Raw genomic sequence first — 26,641 nt, 5'->3', positions numbered from 1 at the left:
AGATCACTTTGATTTCTGCAACTTTAATATGCTGCTCTGGTTGTAAGAGGTAGTTCTTACTCTACGGAAATTGTGCCCCTCCCTGGGTAAGATGATGTAATGTTAGTTATGACTCAGCCATGCAGAAAATTGTCTGCAGGAAGAGGCAGTAGAAATGTTGTGATACCCTCTTAAACTTAAAAAGGGTACTCAAGTTGTTAGGCATTTTCTGTGGCTTGTAGTTATGTTAAAACATGCACGTTCCCAGCAAACAATGCTATATTTTCATTAGGAGACTGGTTTATGAAATCCAAACCTTTTCCAAATGCTTATTCCAGATTGTCAGATTTTTTTCAACTGCATATGCCTGTGGTGCTTCAGCGAGCACATGAGTAATGGGTGTCCAGTCCTGCAACCAATTGTGAGGTAGATGTTACTGTCAGCAGTAGAATTGTCCGCTGGAGTGTGGACCCTGCTGGTATGTCCTCCTGTATGTGACAAGGGATCACATACCTGGAGGTGACAGAATGACATGTGATATGAGGGAGGTGTTAAATAGCTAAGTATGTGCTTGAAGATCTGATGTCAGACAAAAATTAAGATCAATGAGTAGCATAAATTTTGTTTGCTGTGTAAGATAACTAAGTGACATCGGCTTCTGGAAGACTGGTTCTCCAAGGGTGTGTAAAAGTCGGCATGGATAACGCTTGAGTCGTGGCTTCCAGTTTACGCTGGCTTCCATGGTTATGGTAACACACCCAGCTCCGTATGTTTTGTTATCTTGTGTAAGGATAACTCTTGAACTTCCACTATGAAAATGGAAATGCCAAACTTACACTTTGGAGAGAACTGATTTACTTGTTCTTGTGTTGTTAAGTGGTGGCTGATCTATTTAAGCCAGGGAAATAAGGATCTAAATCTGGCATTGTAATTCCTTGTTATTTCTTTTTAAAATTAATTATTTTATTAATAGGAAAGTCCTTGGGGGGTGGATGCTTTCAGTTCAGAGTGATCTGAAATTCTTTTGTAAACTATGTTTGGGTTTAAGAAGTCATTTTAATTAAGTCATTTTAATTAAGTCATTTGGCTTAGAAAACCCCCTTTTAGAAGAACTTAGTATTTGCAATTAGATTTTTTTTTATGATAATGGAAACCAGATTAAGATGAAACTAGCTTTTATTTTGCATGCTGAATACAAAAACTAAACCCCTCAGTTTTCAAGTTTACTGCAGCAGTTAAAGTATCTGTTGGAGGCACATGGGTGGGGAATTTTGCTGAATCTTCTGAATCTCAAAATGAACTTGAATTTCTCATTGTGTTTAATGAGTGATATACATTATTCAAAGAAATTATTATTCTTTGACATCTTACTACTTTTAGGAAGCTAATGTCTTACTAATCTTCAGTGTTGCCGGTCCAGTTTTTCTTATTAGATTCAGGAAAAATTACTGTCCAGAAAAAAAAACAGTGCCTTGGGCAGTGATTAGCGTTAATAAAAGTAATTTTTTTAGACTGAGATTTAAAAAGAAAAAAAAATAGAAACTGTATTTTAATTCAAGGGATAGGATTTTAAAATGTTTCAAACAGCATCCACTACCTTTGACATTGCTGATTGCATTGAAGAATTAGATTTATATTTATTTATTGTTTATATTTAGATTTTATATTCTTGTTCTCTTTGTTGGAATAAGCCTGTTTACATGCATTCTTAGTCACCTAGAAACATAACTGATCATATTGCTTTATTTCACAGAGAAAAAAGAATTGTGGTAACATACTTAGTTGGGGTTTTATGAGCAGGAGTCTGTACAATGCTATATACAAATGTAGAACTACGTTTTTTTTTCAGAAGCTCCTCTAATTTTTTTTTATCCTCTGTACAGCATGATCTAGTCTATAACTGTTCACAGAAGTAAAAAACAAGGTTTACCAAATGTTCAAATTTGTGTGAAGTATGCCATTAATAAGACCTGAAGTGTTAACACCACACTTCCAAAGCTTATAGTCACGAGCCTTATCAATTACAGTACAAAAGAAGCTTGGAAACTTTTGTATCTTTTATTAAGACTGTGAATCTGTTTGAGCCTGCTAGGCTCTTAAGTAATATTCAGTACCCTAGGGTGTTACATCACAGCTGAGTGTGGAAGTGACTTGTGTCCTGACTTCAGTGTCGAAGAGAGGAAACCAATTAAGAGAATGTGTTTGTGACTAGCAGAATGTAGCCAAAGCTGGCTCTTCTGACGCTTCTCCCTCTTGTTTGTTGGAATCAAATTACTAGTGGATTGGAAGAAATAGCTCCTCTAATCTAGTAGACACAGAGTATACTAAACTGTGCCTGGGTTCTGTTCCCAGCTCTTCCACTGACTTACAAGTGACTAAAGCAGTTAATGCTGGGCTTCTTTTTTTCTTCATAACTGTTAGACTCGGTGATAAAAATTTTAGCAGTTATGTGGGTCAGGTACAACCATTTATTTTTCTCCTTTACACTGACCTTGCAGCAGGAAAAGCCAACATCTACATCCTTGCCACTTCTTAAGTCTTCCCTCACTTGAACCTGCCATGGAGTACCTCTACAGCTCCACAGACAGCTGAACTCATCCTCTTCTTTGCTGCAGCCTCAGAGTGCTGTGGTACAAAGAAGAGACACCTAAAATCTCTTGATGCAGCACCGATTCTGTCAGATATACACTGGAGTATATTCAGATGTGGTATAACCGACTCTTAATTTGGAGTTGGTCTGGTAGAGCTGATAAACTGCAAATAATTGTGACACATTGTGCATAGTACAAGTTCCTTGCACTGTAACAATAAAGACTGGATTTCCACATTCTTCAAGAATAATATAGCGTGTGGGGGAAAGGAAGTACATTGCCATACTCAAGCATCTTAAATGTACTTGAGTATTATAGAAAATTTCCAGCCTCAGAAATTTCTTATTGATATGGGAAACTGAGCTTTTCATTAAGTACTTTTCCTCGTGTTAGCTAAGTGTGTGCTTTAACATCCTGTTTCACTTTCTATAGTAGAAGAGAGGGTCTGTCTAAAATACCAGTATAATGATTTTTCATTTGTCATTTCCATAATAAAAATTGTTATTAGTCTAACAGGTGTGGATTTTCTTCAAAATGCTTTTTGTAGTTAAAGGGATGCAGAGCTGTAACTGAAGTGGTCCAAATTAAATCTGTAGTAACATTAATTTTTCGGCTAATGGGGATTCTGAAGTACAGAGAAGAATGTATGGAGAGACCTTTGAAAAACTAACATCTGATACTGCATATTAGAAGTTATCAGGAGCTCTAAACTGGTAGTAGCTTTCAGGCAGTCTCTGGCATGAGCTAAATGTAAACTAATAATTTAAAACACAACTGGTTATCTTCACTTCAGTACCAATGTAATTCTAGACAGTTACACTCTCTTCCCTAGGCTGGCACATTCATCAGTAGCCCCCTGCATGCCCTCCAAAGTGTACTGTATGTGACTGTTCTATGTTCTTCTCCCATGCCCGGTATTTTGAGTGAGGTCTCTTCCTCCTCCAAGTTTCCCCCCAGTCATACCTTATAAATCTCTTTGCTTGCAGTGCAGAAGTGCTCTGTTTCACTGTTTCTTTTCCCTTTTGGTTGTTCCCCCTAGGGTCTTGAGAGCTTCTTGAAATCTGGGCTGTCTTGCAGCGTTGCTGTTGCACATAGATGCTATGCAGCACTTTTTTCTCCCCTCCCTCTCTGCTGGAGAAGCTGAAGGTTAATGGTGCTGTTCAGGATCATCTCAATAAGATTTGCTGTTTTCGCCAGGTTGTTATTTCTTCCCAACTTCATGCTCAGACATGTAAAATGGTACTCGTTGTGTGCTTATACTGTTTAGATTTCTTTGCACTTGTTATGGATGGTTCGCTTTTTAGAAGTGGTAGTTGCTGTGAGAAGAGAAGGTGCAGTTAAAGTCGGTGGCTAGGTTTGTGATTCTTTCATATGTGTAGTTCTGTGGGGGTAGTAGGGGCAGGTTTAATAACTTGTCATGGGGCTGCAGTTCACTGGGGTGAAGGGAGCATAATTCCATTCAGAATGCATCTAAATGGCTTTTTAAAGAGCATACCACAGAATTAATGCCTATTGCAGTCATACTCCAATTACTGTGGGACTGTTTTCTAGTTGTCTGCAAACATCTAATGGGTTACTGTGTTAGCATCTATAAAACCTGTTTGTGCACTAATTCTTAATGACAGGATCAAGAAACTTCATCCTTTCTCCTATAGGAAGCCATATGCATGCTTTTTGGCATGCATATGTGTGAGGTTGTGGGGGTTTTTTTTGTTTTGTTTTTTAAAAAAAAAACAAGCCATTGTATGCTCACTGTGTCCTCTTGATGGTCAAAGAGCACAGCTAACCTGTGGAGTGGTGCTGACAAGCAGATGCTTATGAGCTTGAGTAACTGACTATACCATACAACCTTCTGTGCTGTGAAGATATCTGATACTAACAAAAAATTCAATGTTCTGACTGAAAATTGCTACCTTTGTTTGTGTGACTCCTTCGGGCTTTCCTAATTTTTTATTTTTGACTGCATTTTGTTTCTGCCTTTGAAATCTGTGTCCTTTATTTGATGTTTTCAGAAAAGAAGGGGAGACTGTTGTAGAAGCTTCTGTTTGCAGAATGTCAGTCACAGAAGGGAAGTGGTAATTTGTTGAAACTTAGGAGTTGGGTGCCCAAAATCTTTGTTTTGAAAAACTTCATCATTATTTTAAGCTGTTTTGATTTAATAATTTAGATTGGAAAGGAGATCGTTTAGTTCAACTGTGCTCAGAACAGATCCAGTTAGATGATGCTGCTCAAGGCCTTGTCAGTCAAATTCTGAATATCTTCAAGGATGGAGATTCCACAACCCCTCTGGACAGCCCATCGTAATATTTAGTTGTATTTATGGTTAAAAGAAAAGAAAAAAATCCTTGTGTGTAATTAGAACTTCTCATGTTCCAGCTTGTCTGCTGCCTTTCATCATTTCACTGTAGACCTCCAGGAAGAGTCTGGCTCCATCTTCTTTAGGCAGCTGTACACAGCAGTAAGATCTGCTGGTCTTCTCTTCTCCAGGCTGGAGAAACTCAGCTCTCTCAGCTTTGCCTTGTAAATCATGTACTCCAGCCCCATAATTATGCTGCTGGCCTAGACTGGACTTGCTTCAGTGTGTCCGTGTCTCTTGTACTGTTGAGCCCGAACCTGGATGTGGAACTCAAGATGTCATCTCAAGTTGGTAAAATTTGTGTTGAAATATGTTAATAGGTAATGTGCTAGTGTTCTGTGTGAAAATATGCGAGTACCTCTGGTTCACAAATGTTTCTCTGAATGAACTTTTATATATTGCAGAGCAAAATTTAGCCAGGGTTTACTAACTTCACAGGATGGTTATAGTTTAAGCTTTTGATTAACTCTCCAAGACTAGCTTTTCCAGTGAGGGTTTGGCTGGTATAATTGCTCACATCAACTGAAGGTAGGAGGCTGAGGCAATTTGCATCAACCTCATGATTTCACCTTGTTAATCCTTTAATAACTTCCCTGGTTGTAGCTATACCCCTTCAGGGTGGGTTTTTTTTTTTTGCTGTTGGGTTTTTTGTTTGGGTTTGTTATTTTTTTTTTTTTTTCCCTGCTATGAAAGCACTGCTGAGACTAGAGCAATTTCCTTTATTTTTTTTAAAGCAAATGGTCTTTTTTTTTTTTTTTTAAGCAAATTAAACTGTTGAAAAACTGTTGAATCTTGGAGAATTAAAACATCGTTCATGGATCAGTTAAAACGTGAAATCACTTGTGTTGGTTTCTATTTATTCTACATTGTTCATATAATTGTAAATACATGAAACTTCAGCTCGTGTCTGAAAGGATTTTAGATTTGACCATATATAAGTAATTGACTGATGGTTAGGCTGCATGAACATAGATGAGCTAGTACTTACTAATCTTCACAAGAAGGGCATCTGTAATGTTGATACATGTCTTTAATGCATTCATCTGTTGTAAAATCAGCTAAGGTGCTCTGCATAAATGCAAAAAAAATATTTAAGCACGCAGTCTACCTCTGATACTTACGTTAGCTATGAACACGTGTGGATATACATGTATGCATGTATCTATATCCTCTTGCATTGATTGGAAGTAGAACAGGTGTTTACTATAACCAGTAGTTTGCTGTGTTAATTTAACTTGGCATTAATATTTAGTAGTTAGCTTTGATTGGAAAAAAACAAGTTAATAGTGCTTCTACTGTTCAAAAGCATCCAATTAACAACTTGCTTTATTTGACAGAAACCTTCAGTGTTCAAGTACTTTATGCACTTACTGCTGATAGGCAGTTATAAGCAGCAAAATAAAGTAAGTTGATCAGTTTAGTCACAGTATGTGACAGATACTGTCCTCCTTCTTCCATGTGTTGAAGCAAGAACTTCATTGCATGTACTTGTAATTTTGTGCAGCTGCTAAGTGTTTTTGTTTCACTGGTTGGTTACTTAGAGGGCTAAGAGTAGAAACACTGCATTGTTAAGATACCAGCTTTTACCGTGCCTGTGAAAGCCGTAACTGGTAGAAATAAAGAATTTAGAATATGAGCAAAGTTAGTACATTATTTTTGTACATCTGTATAAACAGATGCCACACTATCTCTGGTTTTATCTGGAAACTTCTATGTTGAAGACAGACTTGATAGAAGTATGTGTTTCTGAAACAGGTTCTCAAATGCTTTACTTGTTCTTTGCTGTAGGCAGACACAGCAGCTCCTGGCTGTGAACCTGGAATTGGTTGTCCATTCAGGCAGTAGTTGACTACCATTCTGAAATACTTTGAGAAAGCTTGTGCTGTTAAAGTTGATTGAAGAGCATTAAGTTAATGATTATTTCTTAAACTTGTTTTTTACTGAATGTGAACTCTTGTGTAGTTGCTTATTTTTCTTCAAATCTGACAGAAGATTGTCAATGCCTCTTCTAATGAGAAGTAGTAAGTCATGCTGCTGCTGAGATGAACGGTAAATTCTTATTTTTTTTAGATCAGATTTAATGCAGCTCAAATGAGGTAGGGAGCAGTTGTGGATTGGTTGGTTTTAAATTTTTTTCTGGATGTTGTTATGCTTTGTGATTATGCAGGTAGCAAAATATTTAACCACAGGAAACTGATCAGATTATCCTAGTGCAGTGTAGGCTTACATAGCTAAAATGGCATTTTTGCTAATAAAGTGTTTTTATTAACATTGTATGCTATAATGAACTCCTAATAGATACATAGCCTACTTCAGGAGGTTTCAAATCTGCTCAGAATGCAAACTGATAAAGATAAATGGTTCCTACTTCTATTTTTTACCTAGGATAAAAGTGTTACATCATGTTTATGGGAGTTTTTGGTAGTATTTCTTCAGAAATACTACTAAAACTGTAGAGTCTTAAGACAGATAGAATGTGTTCTGGTTCAGAGTACAGCCACAATAGCTGTTGCTTAGACCTACCTGTGTAGCAGAAATTCTCATGCAGCTCAATTGATTTCAATTATCTCAAGTTTCTCAGATGATGTTATGCTTCTTCAAAGAATAATGATTGTGTTTGGCACCATTCTATTTTGTTAAAAGGCCCCAATATTCAAGAAATCATAAGATAATGCAAAAAAAAAAGGTAAAAATTGTGTATTGACTTTGTTCCTCGGCAGAGACTGTTTTGTGTATTGAGGTCTGTAGCAATGCCTCAACAAATTAAATACTTTAATCCTAATATTTTTTCTATTAAATGTCTTATTGGCTGCTGCCTTTCCTATGAGTTTTTTCAGAGTTGGTTACTAAACTGGAGAGGTATTTTTGCCTATGCATCAGAATTTGATTCCTTCACTGTCATGTATTGTTAAGCATACTTCGGTAAAAACCCGTAATGATTGGCATGAATGACTTTAAAAGTCTTTTGAGGGGTGACCTCAAAATTGCAGTCGACAACTTCCTCACGGTAGGGGGAGGGGCAGTAGAGGAGGGGGTGCTGATCTCCTCTCTCTGGTGAACCAGTGCTGAGACACAAGGAAATGGAATGAAGCTGTGTCAGAGGAAGTTCAGACTGGACATTAGGAAAAGGTTCTTCACTGGGTGGTTGGTCGGTCACTGGGGCAGGCTCCCCAGGGAAGTGGTCAAAGCCTGTCAGAGTTCGAGGAGCATCTGGACAACAGTTTTAGTCATATGGTTTAGTTTTAGGTAGTCCTGCAAGGAGCAGGAAGTTGGACTCAATGGTCCTTATGGGTCCCTTCCAGCTCAGGAGGTTCTATGATTCTGTGAATAATCTCAAAGATTATATCCTGATACTAAGGGATATAAGCACATTTGCTTCCCTCACCATAAATACTAATTGGAAAGCAAAGTGGTAGAAGGAACAAGGTAGTGAAGGGCACGATAGTTGGGGAGGGTGGACCTGCAAGGAGAGCTGCAAAGGTGTGGAACAAGAGATGCTGCTGCCCATTGCCTTACTTCCCATTCTTCCCTTTTTATTCAGACCGATGGTGTGTCCCTCTGTACATCTTCCCTCTAAGCACCTTGTAGGCGTTTTAGTGCATACACCTACTTCTTACTGACTTACTTCTATCCCCCAGCATTCATGTCAGCATGAAGATTATTTTTCTGAGTGTCCTACTTCTTTCTGCCATATTTTCCTCCCTCTGCCCATATGTGATACTGCTTTTGTTCTCTTTTCTGAAGAAACACATTTGGATTGCTCTAGTAGTACTTTTTTAAAGCAGCTAAATCTCCTTGCCATTCTTTTCTGTTGCACGGGATTCCCTTTTCTGCATTAGTCCTTTAGTTCTTTAGTTATCTTCTTATTACTCAGGCCCCTTTTTATCCATTTTTTTTTCCCTTTCTAGATCTTCACCAGATTTGGTTAGCAGCTTTGCTGTAGTCAGTGTGCCTTTTTCCTGGTCTTATCAATCCCAGGTGTCCCTATTCATGTCACATCTCCCACTGTTGCATGAGCTCTACAGCTGAATTCCTCCTTGCGGCTTGAAGGTCCTTTGTCCCGAATTCTGAATTTCACCCATGCTCAGGCTTGTCATTCTCACCTCATCTCTTACAGCCAGGCTTTTCTTCTCACCTTTTTCAAACTTCTGCTACTGTCTGTTTGCCAATTTGATGGGAAGAGAGAATAACTGGTACTAAGAACAGGCAGCAGGCTTGTTTCCTCCTTCAGCAGGTGTTTTACCAGTCAGATCTTCAGTGCCACAGCAGCTCCTAATATTTGACAGATTTTCTTATATTCCTGTTCTAGTGAGCAAATGGGTACGTAGAAATCTGTAGCTAACTTGAAACAGGAGGCTTTGCTTTTGACTAGAGTAGAAGGCTGACAGCAGAACAGTCATTTTTTTTCCACCAAGAGGGTTAGAGGTCACCCATGAGGCAGCAGTTGCAGAGTCCTGATCCCAGGCTCCAGGTAGAACTGTAATCAGAAGCAGCATAATGAGCCCGTCTCAAAACAGCCTGGGTTTAGGAAGAGATTGTCTAAAATATTCCCCTTAAAAATACAAATATGTGCCATTTTCCTCCAATAATTCAGATAGACATTTGTAAATAAAATTCCTACCGGCCACAAATGGCTTGGTTAAACCCTTTGTAGTGTGTGCCAATCTGTGCAGCGCAGCTAATTCCACGTGTTGTTTTATAGCCTGAGTAACTTTCCTAACTGGTGCTGAGGCAGAAAGCACATGCATGAAAAATGGCATGCTAGCTTTTTATGGGAATGATAGGTGTCTTGAACTTGTCCAGTGCAGATGGCCTACTTCAATAACTTTGTCATCAAAACAGAAGTCTGTAAAACTATGGCTTAACAAAGGTGTGCTACAGTTACTGTGCTGGTTGCTTAGTGAGTTCCACTTCATGAAACCAAGTACATTTAGCTCTCCCCTCAAAGTGTGTACCCAGAAGCACTAATTTGAATCAATATTTCTGAATGCCTACCTACATACACCTGATACTTCATATGTGTAATTCTTCAAAATACTCGTGCTCAGCTGTGCGGGTAGTCAGAAAACAGCAAGTCAACACTGTAACGGTGGTCTGGATGGCTTTTTGTCTCCTGCCACAAAGGCAGGGTGGTTCCCCTAGAAGCACTGGGACACGAGAGGAGCTTGGTACTTACTGCGTTTCAGTTAGTAAATGTATCTTGATGCATTTGGAAAGCTGAATCTTAAGATTCAATGGACTGTAATTTTGATTACTTGTCTTAACACAATGCTTCAGCTGGATGTCTCTTTTCTTAATATCCATATATGTCTTATTTTTCTTTCCTTCCTCACCTTCTTCCTTTGTAGAGAATAAAGTAAATAGCTACCTGGATGGTGTGAATGTGCAGCGAGGGCTTTTGATTCCTTTTTGGAAATGGTACTGAAACTCTTCAAATAATCCAAAGTTATCTGGTAGTCTTCTAAAAGATATGAAGACTTGAGTACCAGTCCTTTTATAAGCTAAACTTTTTTTTTTTAATAAAACTGGGAAGTAGATTTAAGACAAAAGTAATACTTTCTCACATGCAGGTAGTCAACTATTTCTAGCTTCTTCTCTATAGTGTATTGTGGGTATTAAGATCATGTTGATGTAAGGAAAGTTTGGACAATGTGTGAAATGTGGATCAGAAGCCTGTTGAAGGTTATTACATTCAGAGAAACCATATCTGGCTCCGAAGTCCCTAGACATTGGTGAGGCTAACGGAAGCACGACATTTTCTTGCTTGCTTTATGTATTTTGCTAATGACATCCTCTGTTGGGCAGTATTGCAGGTAAGTTAGTAGAAAGAAGAGTCCTGTCAGCCAGTACAATCCCTCCTGTATTCTTGTAATGTCTTGGAGAAAGACAGTGGCATGCTGCTTACGTCGTGTTAGGCCATTGTCAGTTATTGTGAAATAGATTTCAGGCTGAGCTTGAAAGAAACATCATATCTTTTTTTTACATCTTCCGTGAATTTAAAAAGAAAAAGGTTGTTTTTTTTTTCCATGTCCTCTTCATCCCTGTGCCATATACCACAGAGGGATGACAAATGGATTAAAGTTCAGCTAATACTCCTTCGTAATTTATCTGCAAAACTAGAAATAATGTCATGTCAGGTGGCTTTTGATAACTACATGAAAACAAAGGCCTGCCTGGCTAGCTCTGAGTGAAACTGATAGGGTTTAAATTACCTAGTGTTTATCAGTGTATTATTTTGGATTTTTGCCATTCTGCAGCTTGGTTCTTTTGTGCAAGAGCAACATCTTTTTGTTTCTCCAGTAGTTCTAGAGGGTTTTTTTTAACTCACAGTGTATCTTAATTATTAATTTTTTTTGTATTTAAAAACAAAATTTCTTGCTCTCAGTATTTTATATATTACCTGCTCATTTACGACTATATTTTTTCTATAATCTGGTGATTTTATTCTTATTATTCTGTTTGTCAGGAGGGAGATACCTTAAATAGAAAACTGAACTGTTGATACAATCCTCAAGTACATTAAAACTAAAGTTCCTAGGCAATAACATGTTCTGAGACTGAGCCTTTAATAAAGAGAAGTACGCACAGAACTACAAGCAGCAAGGCAAAATAGAGGCATTGATTGTAATGCTCTTATGATGAATTTGGAAGTAGTCTTCTGGCCCACACAAGTAATTTGCCAAAGATGTAAGTAAATGCTTTTAAAAGAAGGGTAGTTTTTAGGCTTCAAGTGTCAGGAAAGGACTATTCAAGTCTTTATGGGTTAGCTTCCTGTCTTCAACTGAAATTCTCACCACAACTTGACAAACTGAAGCATGTCTACTTGCAGTAGGAAGCAGGCAGACTTTTTGTAGAGGGTTGGTTGTTGGTGGGATTTTTTTGTTACACAGAATTACTACTTGTTATGCTTCCTTCATACTGCTAACTGAGTCTGATAACTCTTCCCTTTCGGACTTTATCTTGTAAAACCACAGGAATAAGTCCTTAGAGCCTTTCATCAAAATAGACTCAAAACACGTTGTGCTTAATGTTATCATCTGTTGACTGTGTCCTGCTCTGACGAAAGAATGTGCGTAAGAATGAAGAAAGTGAATCTCTTTCCAGTTTAGTGTTAAAAATAAGCCAGGATTAGAGTATGCCAGTAGAATAATAAAGCTGTATGCATGCAGCCTATGTTATGTCTCTGGAGACAAAGACTTTTCTCTAGTGCATACTTGCCTGGGGGTGGGGGAACGTACCAAATTTATGAGATTTCTTATCCAGGGTATGTGTGAGCATAGCTGACATCTTTTGAGTTCCAATGTGCTGTCTGTCCCAGTCCAGAGTGCCAGAAAGCTGTTAACTTAGTCGTGATCAGAGTTGCAGATGTGAAGTGTTAAAGCCTGATCTTTTAATGGCCAGCATATTAGTAAGAGTTGATATTCAAATTTAGTACATGCATGTTTGGGTATTTGTGGGTTTTTTGGTGGTTTTGTTTTTTTTTTTTTTTTTTAAAGGTAATAATTTTCCATTAAGTCTTTCTGGAAAGACTCTGTATGACTTTACTATAAAAAGTATTCAAAGCACTTGTACAAGCTGTTACAGGTTTTGGCTGAAAGTGCTTTAAGATGTTGCTGCATCTGCCTAATTGACTACAATGCTATGGTTTGTTTCACAGCAGCTAGATTCTTGCTGTCAAATTAAAAGCTCTGACAATTACAGCTGAATAGGTGTCGGGTTTGGGGGGCAGGGAGTGGTGTTTTGGTTTTGTTCAAAAAGCTGTTTCTACCAGATTCTGATTGAGGCACTGTAATTAACTGCCCATGGAGTTGTAGTTCGTGCATATTAGTATATATCGAAAATGGATGGGAATTTGGCGTGATAGCAGGAATGTCGTGAATGATCATGAGGGCTTAACTACGTGCCATGTAGCTGTAATATTTGCTGTATGGACTTCAGTTGTCAGGGTGTTCTGTGCATTGCAGCAATGCGGATCACCTAACACAGGCTGATTGGTCCCGTCTTGGGCTGGCTGTTAGCACTTCAGTGGCCCATATCATGATTAGCTCTATACTGGTAAACATTGTCATATCAACTGGTAGAGGAGAGAGGAGGTAGGCATATATTGGTGGTACTATCAAAACAGTTCTTGTTTCTGTTTCTTCTGCTTTGAATAAAGAGAACCCATCAATACGACTTAAATATCAAGATTTTTTTTTTTTTTTTTTTTCACAATGAGGATGGTGGAACACTGGCACAGGTTGCCCAGAGAGGTGGTAGAGGCTCCATTCCTGGAAACATTCAAGGCCACGTTGGATGGGGCTCTGAGCAACCTGATCTGGTTGGAAATGTCCCTGCTCCTTGCAGGGTGGTTGGGCTAGATGATCTTTGAAGGTCCCTTCCAACCTAGACCATTCTATGATTCTATATTCCTCCTTGTGGAAAAATTTGTATCCTCTAGAGGAGCCTTGCAGTTAAAGCTATTTAATAAAAAAGATAAATAGTATTCCCCATAAGCAGATATGTTAGCAGATAACAAAGTGTTAGATTGGTTATGCCTTTCGTTATGCCTAACATTTTATGTTATCTTCTGTAATTAAACTCAAAAAGGTCAGTAGTTCTTTTGGTCTCATTTGTATGGCTTTCTGTAGCCACACCACCTCCATGCAGATTTTGACTTTCACAGGCACTCTCTAGGATAAATCACTGTACTCTGAATCTTCAGGCTAACTTTAAAGAAGTGCTTTGTGTTTAATTATGCCAGTAAAAGAAAATATATCCTGAAATAAAAAGACTGGTACAAACAGGAGAACTGAATATATAGTACTAAATAAATATTAGGGGAGAGATCTCCTTTCAGTAATTTTCACATGCTAACTTTTAAATGTTAATCTGCTTTCAAACTTTGTTGCTGTTCATAAAGTATTTGGCATAAATAAAATTCTCCCGAAGATATGTGGGATACATGGCCTACCAGTTCTACGTGTTGTTTGTCTAGAATAGTCTTTCATCCAGATATGAGGAAGCTACCAGTGCAGTCTCCGAGTCAGGTCCTCTTGGCATAGGCTGTACTCGATGAAGAGCTGTTAGAAGGGATTTTCTTAGTTCGTCAGTCTTCTAACTTTGACATGGGTTTAAAATTTTTTTTCAAAACAAGGTTTACGTGCTGTCTGAGCTGCTGTTTCTCGTCAGTCTTCTAACTTTGACATGGGTTTAAAATTTTTTTTCAAAACAAGGTTTACGTGCTGTCTGAGCTGCTGTTTCTCTGCTAGTATCTGTCTGATTAGGAAGACTTTCTCAATGGGTAGTCTTTCCCTTTCTCTGTCTGCTGGTGCAGTTCACCCATTCAGTTAGGTCTTTGCAAACAACTTTACCTCATTTGTGACCTAAGTGACGTTTTAAGTCTGATAGTTTGGTTGCTGCTATGGGAGTGAGCAGAGCTGTACTTTTTAACTGAACAACCTTCTATACAGATGATGAATAATTTCTCTTTCTAGAATCACTGACAATATTTTAGTCTGGCCAATTAATGGAGGGTACAGAAGGAGGGCAACTCCCCATGGTGCCGGAAGGGTAGGTGCGGACTGACACACCTGACTTAATTGCAGTCCTATAGAGAGAAACTAATAAGGAGCCTTATTCTCAGTGGCTGGGAACCTTCATTTGTCATTGAAGTCAGAGTTTCTTGGCACTGATGAGAAATGTCATAGCTGTGAATCTTGAAGTTCTCTAATGGTGAGAACAGAGCGCGTAAGTAGTTTGCTGAAGCGCGTGAGCCGTATACCTTATGGCCTTCTGCTTCGTTCCAGCTGCACTGGGGCAGAGGTGGCTCTGAGCACTTCTCCTTGCATAGTGGTATGCCCTCCAAAAGGGTGCCCTTGGCATGAGGCAGCTTGGCAGCCCGTTTGTCTCCATAAAAATACTTCTGTTGCCAACTTGCTTGTGTTGCATTTCCTTTATTGCCAAAGGATTGTCTCTGCCGTCATTCAGACGGGAAGCAAGGACACACAGTATTTGTCAGTTTCTCCCTGTGTAGTTATAAAATGAAACTATTTACCGACCTCCACAATATCTGTTAAGTGACTGAATTAATACCTGCTGTTATGTTGAAACCAATAAAGAAAGTCCACTAGCAGTATTTTATCTCGTTGGAGCGTAGACATAGCTGAACCTTGTCTGATTTTGGTTTCTGTCAGCTGGACTTCTTCATTACCCTGTGTACTGAGATAGAAATGAGAAAGCACTGGCATAATAGGTCACTTCATTTTGAAGGGTTTTGCACAAGGTTGAGGCTACCAAGGTAAATATTAATGATTTATATAAACAAATTAACAGCACTTCAGTTAAAACAAAACAAAAACCAGTCAACTAAACTTGTTCACTATTCTTGCTCTTTCTGTTTAAACAGTTTTCTGTAGCTTTATGTCGGTTGGCCTGTTAAGCAGAGCAGGTACCATGAATGCCTGTGTGACAGTACAGCAGTGGCAGCCCACGATATTCAGGGCATGCCTATCCTAGGAGTATGTAATGTTACGTATTTGCTTAATCTGCAGGGTGCTATCTAGAGGAAAGTGCTGTAAAGCAGCCATTGTTCTGTGGGTTGGAACTGAATTAGATAGTCCATTTCTGTGGTGTTATTGGAAATACGAACTAAAACAGTAAGGCAAAACTGAAACATCAGTCGTCTAATTTACACGGCGGGGGGAAGACACCCAAAAATTCTTACTAAGAGTTACTTCAAAAAATTGTTTGCTACATAGCCTTAGCAAAGTATAAGTAACAGCTTCTGATCTGAGTATTCAGGAACACTTTGGCACTTTTTCTGGCTTTTAAATAACTGGCTTTTTTTTTTTTTTTTTTCCAAAGTCTAGCTTTAAGCACTCAGTATCAAGAAGTTTGACAGGCTTGTACCTTAATTTGACTAAATGTTGGAGCTGGTGATATTTTTTTTTTTCCTTTTTTTCTTTTCATCATAATAGAACTCTTGCTAAATTACATGACTGCCTCAGCTGGGAACTTGCTATGTTAATTTAATAAGCAGTTAGAATAATCTAGAAAAACCTGGTCTTAACTGGTAGCCCACAGGGAGGATTTGGTGGAGTGACTCCAGAGAGCTACCTTTACTTTGGAAGATAGAGGACACGCCTGTTAGGGCAGCACATAAAGTTAAATGGATGATCCTTTTCAGTGCTGTGCAGCTGACTGTCAGGTTGTCAGCTGTCTGGAAATGCAGGAATCCAGGTTCACCTTCCAGGTTTTTTTTTCTGGCAATGCCAATAACAGCATTCCAGTTAATGGGAACTAGATTAATGAGGCTTAGTTATTTCCTGTGTATGTAAGATATTTGGGTCTTTGATTTGGCAGCTGATACTTCAGATCTTTTTATTATCTTCCATGGATGCAGACTGTCTTCCGTTGTGTGAATGTGTGTCTATTTTTAGATTACCTTATTTTTGTTAGGGTATTGTGTAATGGTTTACACAAATGCTTCCTTCGGTCATACAAGACTCATCTGCTAATTAGCACAGCCTCCTTTCCCCATAGGGGCACAGTGTGCAGCATTCCTTTTTGTACCTTGCTGAATATGCTATGTAGGATGTGAAGAAGATAGTCAAAAAGTAAAGCTGTCTTGACTTTGAAATAGATTGTAGTATAATCAAATTGTTGGTTCAACGCACTGTAAAAGTATGCATCTTCAAAACACTGTATTCTTTGTTTCTCTTTTAGTCTCTGTTGGAAAAGTTCTTGATCCCTAATGCTTCGCAAGCAGAAAGTAAAGTTTTCTATTTGAAAATGAAAGGAGACTACTACCGTTACTTGGCTGAGGTTGCTGCTGGAGATGACAAGAAAGGTATTGCATGTCAGCTTGTGGCTAAATATTGTCAAATTATATTGCTATTAGTGGGGTGGTGACACGACTAATTTTAGAATAATTCTGATTTGGATGTAATTTTTTTTTTGTAATAGGCTTCCTGTTTTCTGAAGAAAAATCATAGATCGTTGGCTTTCAAATGAGTTATGAAAGTTTCTATGTTCCTCTGCTGTTTGAAGCAGGGAACAGATGTTCAGTCATGAAGTCTTGAAATCAACTTCAACTTAAGCATGCATCTGGTTTATCACTGAAGTACAAGTTTATGTGTCTTCTCTCTGGTTGAGTATTGGTTTTTTTACCACTTTGTAGGGGGATAAAGTAGCTTTTTGAAGTTTTATTCATCTTATTTCTCCTGCATTTCTGTAGAATACAAAAAGTCCGCATAGGTTCAGTGAGCAAAGAGACTAGAAACCACCTGGAGAAGAAAAGGATTAATAAAACTGATCTTACTGTTAGGAAAACTTCTTCTTTAGCCATGGTAGTTTAATGTCCAAGTAGTTTTTATTTCCTCAGGTTTCTTGTATCTTAATCTAAGCAGTTTGTCATAATTGCAGGTAAATTGCCTTCACCTAATTTCAGTTAGAAAGGTTAATATAAGGTACTTAATATATTTAGGTGGCTTAAGTGCCACAAGTCCTTAAGTTGAAGAGACACCTTAACAACATGCTGACTCCCTGCAGAGTCGCCTTCAATTCAGAATGATGATTATGTTTAGGTACAGCTCATTGCAAATGGTGCTAAGCTGTTTCCTGGAGCTGGTTTAGGACTGGTGGCAGCGTGCCCTGAGGAGCAGTGCATTTTAGCACAGAGCTTGATCTGGTAACTTCTGCTAGCCCTGAGCTGTTCTCTTGCAGCTCAGGCTGCAGAAGTATGGGATGCTTGAGAGCGTGCAGGCAATCTGAATGCGTGGACTCAGGACCCTTGGGGATTGTTGAAGAGCCGTTCAGCTGTGTGGCTGATGCTCAGTAGTACTCTGCCCTTTTGTAGGACTTACTGGATTCTTTGCAGTGCTGTTGAGCCTGTGGTGCCCCTGTGGCCTTGTACTGCTCTCAAGCTAATAAGCTCTCCCAGTATGATATAGAAAGGTGTCTGTGGGATTTCACAGAAACGGGATTGAGTTTGGTATGGAGGTGAAACAGACTTGGAATAATTTCAAGGGGATATATGTGTCTGCTTCAGCTTTGTGGCCTATGTGTTATATCCACGCTACATAGGGTAGCCAGTTTCCCTGGTATGCTGGATAGTAGAGAGTTGCATAAAGATACTCAGTCTTAGGCTAATAGGGCTTGACTTCACTTCTCATGCTTTACTGCGTGCAAACTGACCCAGTCTTGGTGACTGCAGAGTTGCGTGTGTAACCATTACTTTATATTTGTTATTGTACAGAGAGTAATTATATTTTCTTTGCAGTAATCCCTATTCACATGCATAGAAGGTACAATATTATGAATCCCAAAGATTCTTTCTTCTGTTGAAGATTAAGTTGCAGCTCTAAAATTAGACTGTGAAAATCTTTGTTTAACATAGTTTGGAAGTTCTTTTTTATTTAACCGAGTCTCCTGGATGAGCAGTTTTTAATGGGTTTCCAGATAAATAAATCTTTTTGAAAGCCCATCTAACTCATAGTTACTATTGACGTGCGGAAAGCAGACTCCACAATCTGTAAGATTGTAAAGTAGGTATGTTTATTCGGCGCCGGGCAGCACGGGGGGTAGTCCCGCCAAAATCGTGCGCGCCTGGCATGGCAATTCACTTTGAATTTTATACAACCAAGTGTTACATATGCATGAAGTTAAAAAAACACGCCTATACATATGCATGAGCTATCCCCGCTCCGTATTAAAATTAGTTCCAAGAGGTCATTTAGGTATTACAATTAGTTCCAAGAAGTCATTTGTCCAGTTTTAGCTGGCTCCTGAAGGAGGCCCCTTGGTTCTTATCAGGACTGTCCTTGTGCGGGAGGTGCAGGACTTCTCACTTCAGATAAAGAGTTCAAAGCACAAAGCAAGACCCCTCGGTTGGGGAATACAAGACTTCCCCCCCTCGGGTAGTTTTTACAATAGCTAGTTAGCAAAGCATCAAACGCTATTTGTATTAGCATGCACAGCAATAATCAATAAATGCCATATCTATTAAAGTTTCCTTAGCCCCTCTTCTCACTATGGCTCCTAAACTTAAGATGGGGTTTTTTTCCTACCCAAAGTGTTTCATCTCACAGGCTTTTACTGCATACTGTCTGTGACCTTGAAGAAGAGCAGTTGATAACTACAGTTTAGAAAATAACGGCCATTTAGTTGGACAGTATTCTTTCAGCCTTTTGCAGTAAATAAAGCAACAGTATAAAGCTCCCAACTATAAGAACTGTTTTTTTTTTTACCTTGGTAAGCGAGATTGATTGTTTATTTTATCAACCAGAGTTTTCTTACAGCAAGCTAGCAGACAGGAATATCAAGCGGGTACCTCACCCTACTATTTTAGCATTGAACTTTGGAACTGTTCAACATTTTCTAAAGAATTTGAGGTTAAAAATCATATTACTTTTTTAATACTGGGTGACTGATTTAAAAATTAACAGAATACATCAAATTTTACATTAAGTTCCCCAAATCACTACTCAGAAGGCAACTGTATTTTCTCAAATAAGGAGGAAAAAATATGCTTTTTTGGAAAGTTATTAATGATAAATAAAGATTATTTTAAAATATAATGCTCAGCTTCATTCCTTGAGGTTACTTGTTTTTTATGATGCTTGTTTTGCCTTTCATAAATAGCATTTTCTAAGGCTTTTCCAGTATGAGAAGAGTAAAAGACTTCTCAATATTTCTAAATTTAATTAATGGTAAATCCAGTTCTTCTTAACTGTAACGTACCAACTTCTGATCACTTTCCCAGGTATTGTGGCAGTTGTCTGATTTTTCTGAAGCACTCAATTAGTAGTGCTTCTCTCTACAAAGAAGTGTTGAATAGTTGTGCAGCGAGTGTCCTCCCTCTTCCATGTTGAAGAGGACAATATGATGCTTTATTTTTTGTGAATACATGGTGATAAACCAATAGAGATTGCATAGACATCTTCGATATTGATATTCAGTTATCCTCAGACTTAAGTATTTCTGACTTAAATACTGATGTATTTTTTTTAGTCCTTAGCCTAACATTCCTTCCTGTATTTTTTCGTACATGTGACTGGCACTCTTGCAGAGATCATGCTGGATGGATTTCTGGTTTGACCCAGAACTCTTAGGATTGGAATCCTTTTGCATCTGAATTGAATAACTTCCTGCCCACCTTTTTCTCAGATGCTGTTAACAGTCTTGGAGAGTTCGAGAACAATGGTCCCTTTGTGCTCCTCTAGCGGGTCTCTTGGCTCCTGCAGTCATTGGGCAGAGTGCAGCTTGTGGGCTGTGTTGGGCCATGATCTCTGACTTGTGCAGGCATAAGCTGCTTGTAACTTCAAGTGTGCACAGTGAAAATGGAAACTGTTGAGTTCTTCAATCTTAGTATACACAACGTAGTTGAGTTTTTTTTCCACCAAGCATTTGTAACTTGTACAATTGGAAAAATGAAGAGAACGACAAAAGATTAATCTTTTAAAAAAGAGTCCAATTGTCAATTTTCCTCCCTTACTTCAAGATTTATAGGTACTAAATTTTTAAGTTAGGTAAAAATATTTTCTGCATTGAAAATGGAATTACATTGGAAGCTTTTAAAAATATTTAATTTAGTTTGAGATATACCACACTATCTTTGCCAAGCAATGTGAATGGAAATTCATAATTACTGTTACTGAAAGGGTTCAGTGTGGTAGGGAAAGGTCATCTCTGTTTTCTGTGGCTAAAATGTGCATCTGTAATACTTTGCAGCATTTAAAGACACTGGAATTGTGGTACTATATCAAACCTGTGTGTCGTTAAAACTTCAGATTTTGTACCTTTTCACATAGGTGGTGGGTTTTATATTCCTTAAGTGCTACAAACATTTGTAAATCCATGTAGTCAAAGACTGGCAGGGAGAGACTCAAACCTGTGATTTGGTCAATGACAACTTCCTTTTTTTAATAATTTAAAAATGTAATTTAGTAAAATCTTCATAAAATAGCAACTTGTTAGTTAATGTGCTCATTCACAGGCGTTCACTTTTAACATACTTTGTTCATGCAAGCGTGAACACAGTCCTGATTGTATGTCTGAATACAGTATGTGAATTAATTACTTGTTGTGGTTTTTGTGTGTGGTTTTTTCCCCCAAAGGGATAGTGGAGCAGTCACAACAAGCATATCAAGAAGCCTTTGAAATCAGTAAAAAGGAGATGCAACCAACACATCCTATCAGATTAGGTCTGGCTCTAAACTTCTCCGTGTTTTACTATGAGATTCTCAACTCCCCGGAGAAAGCCTGTTCCCTTGCAAAAACGGTAAGTCTAAGGGGGGGGAATTCCAGTTAAATTATTTGCATAACCTTTTGTCATATGACCAACGGAGTTATTTGTTTTTTATAACACTAGGCTTTTGATGAAGCAATTGCTGAACTTGATACATTAAGTGAAGAGTCATACAAAGACAGCACGCTAATAATGCAGTTACTGAGAGACAACTTGACAGTGAGTATCATTAATGGGATTGGTCTTGGTGGCACTCAGAGTTGTCCTGTTCATTCTTAGCTGTGAAGCTGTGCCTGTCATTTGCTTACAGATGAGTTTACAGTACATCATGTTCTGAGCTACATCTTTTTCTCCTGCATAGTCTTTTTTGTCTTTGTGCTAATTAACATCGTTTCCTGACAGATGACAAATTAACCAAGTTTTTCAGGTTTTGTTATCCAAGGAATTTAGCATGTTTAAGTGACGTCATTTAGACTGTGACTAGCAAAGCTATTATCTTTTGTCAGACAGCGTTTGAGAATACAGTCGCATTTGCCTCTTCAAAACGTACGTCAAGTTTCGTGTAGCTTATTCTATGTGATTGTGTGTGCAAGGAATAGATCGTACGTGAAAACTGCAAACAAAACTAGCAAGTCCATTTAAGGACCTGTTGTTTAAGGGTTTTCTGTTTGGTTTTGATTTTAGTAAAGCTGAAACTGGAATCAGTGCTAGCCAGGCTGTTTCCACGGCAGTCGTAAAACAACAGTCTTAATTCTTTTTTTTTTTTTTTTTTCTTTCTTTTTTTTTTCCCTTGGACTCATAGCTATCTGTGGTGTAAGTTATGACTTAAGATTGTGTTGTTCTGTCAGAGTAATCAAAATCTTTATCTGGTGTGTGGAGTTTTTTTAACCCACTTTGAACTTTAAAACTGGCAAAGATAAACATCTAAAGCAAATGAAATAGTAAATGTAAGCAAACTTGCAATAGTGTGATTAATGGTCTAGTTCACTCCCTGGTCCTCCTAGGGGGAAGGGAGAGCTGCTAGCAAGAAATGGAAAAATAAGAAGCACGTCTTGTTGCCAGATGTAGCCCCTTGTTCGCATTCTGTGCATCTGATATCAGAGACCTTTACAAAATAGCTGGACTGCTTTTAACATAACAAAAAGTAATGTACAGTTGCCGTATTTTCTGCTTTTATTTCTAGCATCTTATATCCTGTTCTTGGAACCTTCTCCATTAGAATGGCAACTTAACACTACTGAAAAAACTACTTGTGATTGTTCCAGCTGTTGCTTACAAAACAATGGAGGAGATTTCTCAATCTCTGTAATGGAGACAGATACAGGGTTGACATCGCTCTCAATGTCTGTGTGTACTGTCCCCTTGAGTGAGATTGCTCAAGAGCTGTGTTCTGAATGAGTGGTATTGACATAGAAAATAGAAGCTGACTTGAATTGCTAGGTTCCCATTTAAAATAATGTAAAGCTTGTCGTAGCAGTTGGAAAGGAAGTTGTTTCATACAGGAGTAAAAGTTGGACTGAGCTGCCACAGTGTGAGCTATGGCAGTAGGCCTGATAATTGCTGTGAGCTTTCCATTATAAGGGAGAAAGCTGTAGACAGCTGCAGGATTCCATGTTCTTGAATGGATAATATGTCTTGCCTTAAATGCTTGCCATGACCTGTATGAGTGCATTGGTTCCACGTTTTTCCACAACTCTTGAGGTAGGAAATAAATTTTTATGTATGTGTGACTGACAAAGACTGTATTAAATTTCATAAATGTAAAGGCCTGTTTTGCTAGTTATGCAGGTCTTTTACAGTCTGTGAGATAGGCTTTTGACAGTGATCCAGCATGTTGATCGGTTGTGTGCAGGAGGAATTTCCTCAGTTTAAGGTTCTTTTTATGTTGAGTCTTCGATGGCTGAAGAGGAGTCTGTTCGTTCTCAGCAAGAACTGAAGGCAGAAGTATTCAGAGGGCTATTTAATATATCAAGTCAAAATCTGTTTTACTACGATTGCTAGATAATTCCTTCTTTGCTCTGTTATGAAATTGTTTTGTTTTCTTTAAAAAACAAAACAAAAGCAAAAGGCATCCCTTCTCCCTAGGGTTTTTTTTATTCCCCAGCAGCTTTGTTAAACTGCGCTCTCAATTGATAATCTTCCTTTCATACCAGTCAGACCCTTTTTATTTAGTGAATAAACGTATGTATATGTATATATCTGAAGATACTCTAGAGGTGATAAAATTCTAATAAAAACTGTTCTTACTAATTATTCTGTATTAAAATAGCACTGAAATTGAGAATAATGTAGTATTTTAATAATGCGGTATAGAATCTAGCACAGGGGCTAGAAACAGGCAAGTTTGCTGTTGTCTCCAGTAAACTGACTTGTTAATGCCTTCAGCAAGGAACATTTAGTGCAGGTATCAGGTATTGTGTTCAGGCAAGATCAAGGCTACTGGTCTTGTGCAAGTTTCTCTATTGTTTTGTATTCCTGGAAAGGATAACATGTTTCTGATTATGGATGATTTATTTTTTTTTTTTTTAAGCATCTTGTGAGACCTTAGTGGTATAGGACTGTAGGTAGAGAGAATTAGTTGTTCTTAGGTTTTACCAGCTTATGCTATAGAGTGTGGAGGATTTGGTTAATGCTGCTATAACTTTATAAAGCGAGAGATTACAAATCATGCTAGGCTGGTAATAGCTTAAAAGCAGACAGCACGGCGAAATACTTGGCTCACAAAAATTCTTTGCACTAGATGTTGCTCTGGAACTGGTGCTTAGTTTCCTTAGTTGGTACCTAATCTTGATGTATGGCTCCTTAATATGATTCTTTTTTTTTTTTTTTTTTTTTAATGGAGCTGAAAGTAGGATTTTGTGCATACTGCATGTTTAGCCACATTTTCTTCCCTCCTTGCCCTGCCCTCCCAAGTTTGGAAGCTCTGTGTTCCAAAAGTTGCTGAAGGGGAACACAGTTGACTGAGTAGGGCTAAGGGATAGAGATTTCAGTGAAATGTTTTTGGTTTTTAAAAACAAACCAAAAAACTTTAGATGCCTGTTCTGAAGAAAAGGTAGCATTCACTTGGATGTAGAGAGACCTTTACTGAAGCTCTTCCTTCAGAAAGAGGTATAAAGCTCACTTGAGAAGAAGGTACAAATCCAGAGGAAACCAGGTATTCTTAGTTCCTGATTCTCATGTATCTGTTCTGTATGTCTGATTCTTGCCTGCTTGTAATCATATTTTAATGAGCCTTGTGGCTATGAGACTTTGGTTTTGACTGTTCATGAACTTCCTCGTTAAACGCAGTGTAGGGTTGGGTCTTCTAACGCTAGATTTCCAGTTTTGTCATGTGTAGAAGTAATAGCAGTTTACTTTTTCTGCTTTCCTGCAGAAAGAACGATATTAATGGTAATGTGTGCTTTTTTCCCGTGGTGCTTTGTAGGACCTATTGCAAAATTATTTAAGAAGTGGACTTTCTGTCTAATAATTCCTTATTAATTATTAGTCATAAATGCTAATAGCTTACATATTCTACTCGTTTTTTCTTTCCCAAACAGTTGTGGACATCGGATACCCAAGGAGATGAAGCCGAAGCAGGAGAAGGAGGGGAGAATTAACCAGCCTTCCAACTTTCGTCTGCCTCATTCTGAAATTTACACAGTAGACCATTTGTCATCCATGCTGTCCCACAAATAGTTTTTGTTTACGATTTGACAGGTTTATGTTACTTCTGTTTGGATTTCTATATTTCCCATGTGGTTTTGTTTAATATTAGGGGAATAGAGCCAGTTAACATTTGGGGAACTTACCTGTTTTCATCTGAGGTGGCCAATATAGGGTTGTGAATTTTTTATACAAGTTTTACATGTTTGGCATAGTACTTTTGGTACATTGTGGCTTCCCACAAGGCCAGTGTTAAAACAGCTTTCTATGTCAGGCAAAGACGACTGCTTGCATATTGGTCTGTCATGATGGAAAAAAGGGATAATCAGTTGCAGCCACAGGTGTAGTTAGCATGAGTATTCAAGCTGGGGCACACGGCTGTGAATTAACTGGTGTCCCATAGATGTTGCATGTCAAGTCAACATGTGAAATCTATGGACTATACCAATCAAGTGTACATCTTTGATTGCAGCTGAAGTGTTCCTTAAGACAGTTTGATAACCCAGTCAACTTTCTCTAGAGAAGGACAGAGAAACGGTTCACATTCCATTATTTGTAAAGTTACCTGCTGTTGCTTTCATTATTTTTGCTACACATTTTATTTGTATTTAAATGGTTTAAGCAACCTAAGAACAAATGTACAAGTAAAGATGCAGTAAAAAATGAATTGCTTGATATCCATAATGACACTGTATATCGAGCACAGCAGTAAAACAAAAATCCATGTATTTAACTTTTTTAGGTTTTTTGCTTTTGTGATTTTTTTTTTTTGATACTTGCCTAACATGCATGTGCTGTAAAAATAGTTAACAGGGAAATAACTTGAGATGATGGCTAGCTTTGTTTAATGTCTTATGAAATTTTCATGAACAATCCAAGCATAACTGTTCAGAACACGTGTATTAAGTTGATGTAAGTGGAATAAAAGTTTTATGAATGGACTTTTCAACTACCTTTGGTGTAGATTTCATGTGATCTGTTTTCCCACACTTTTTAGAGTAATGACAGTATTACACACAAATTCAGAATGGAAGTATTTTTATTATGGAAAAGTCTTAATGCTCATTTAGACAGTTAATGAATTTCAGGGAGGTCAGGATTGAATACTTCGTATCTGATTTTAAGGTTGCTCTAATTAATTAATTGGCAACTTCTGGATGCCTACAGGTTTCTGGCTGGTACTCTGGAGATAACTTAACAAACATATGGTCCCCAGACTTGCAGCAAAAGGCATACAAAGTTCTTTAAGAGCTGACCTTTGGAATACGTGTAGTTATTTGGAAACTCGTAGCTTGCTGCTGTTAGCTCTTTAAAGGAGAGATGAGCAGGAGCCTCCATAGAGTTCAGAGGGTTCAGACACTACAGCTCAGTTTGTGGAAAGGCTCCCCAGAGTGACAATGCTCTTCCATTCCTTGTCCCTGGTGACGTCTACACTGATGGCATTCACAGAATAACTATGGCATTTGTAGATATTTGGTTTGAAACTGAAATAATTCTGGGGAAATTGAGACTAATTTTCAGACAGTAGCACATCTCTGTCAAGAACTGAGACTCTTGGAAAATAATTGAATTGTATTAAAATATTGTTGTTGTATTTATGTAGTCAACATAAGGGAAGCTTGAGTGGCCTTTTTCTTGATTGAGCTGCACCTGTAAGCACAGGGTAAGTATTTTCTAGTTTTAGATAACTTTTACTTGGGTGAAAAGTTATCTTGGTGTCACCAGGTTAATCTGATACATGGAAAAGCAGATGAACCAAGTTACTGAACATGAACTGCATTGCTTTACCCTTTTCCACGTGCAGTAGACATAAGTAAGTTACGGGTCTGACTCTTCAGAAGT

General features: G+C 38.2%; 1 protein-coding gene across 2 annotated transcripts in view; it reads left to right on the top strand.

Annotated features, from left to right (window-relative positions):
- YWHAZ (tyrosine 3-monooxygenase/tryptophan 5-monooxygenase activation protein zeta) overlaps positions 1–25,751 on the top strand; it is a 28,996-nt gene extending 3,245 nt beyond the window's left edge. For both annotated transcript variants that reach the window (XM_086741095.1, XM_086741096.1), the window contains exons 3-6: positions 16,633–16,756; positions 21,024–21,187; positions 21,278–21,373; positions 24,694–25,751. In XM_086741095.1, the coding sequence (XP_086597221.1) occupies positions 16,633–16,756; positions 21,024–21,187; positions 21,278–21,373; positions 24,694–24,753 (444 nt within the window). In that variant the 3' untranslated portion in view covers positions 24,754–25,751. The remainder of the gene's footprint in view (positions 1–16,632; positions 16,757–21,023; positions 21,188–21,277; positions 21,374–24,693) is intronic.
- Positions 25,752–26,641: the final 890 nt, after the last annotated feature.

Source organism: Chlamydotis macqueenii, chromosome 2, assembly GCF_036417535.1.
Source record: "Chlamydotis macqueenii isolate bChlMac1 chromosome 2, bChlMac1.mat, whole genome shotgun sequence".
Taxonomy (NCBI): domain Eukaryota; kingdom Metazoa; phylum Chordata; class Aves; order Otidiformes; family Otididae; genus Chlamydotis; species Chlamydotis macqueenii.
Note: the sequence above shows the minus strand (reverse complement) of the source record. Positions and strands in the feature narration are given on the sequence as shown.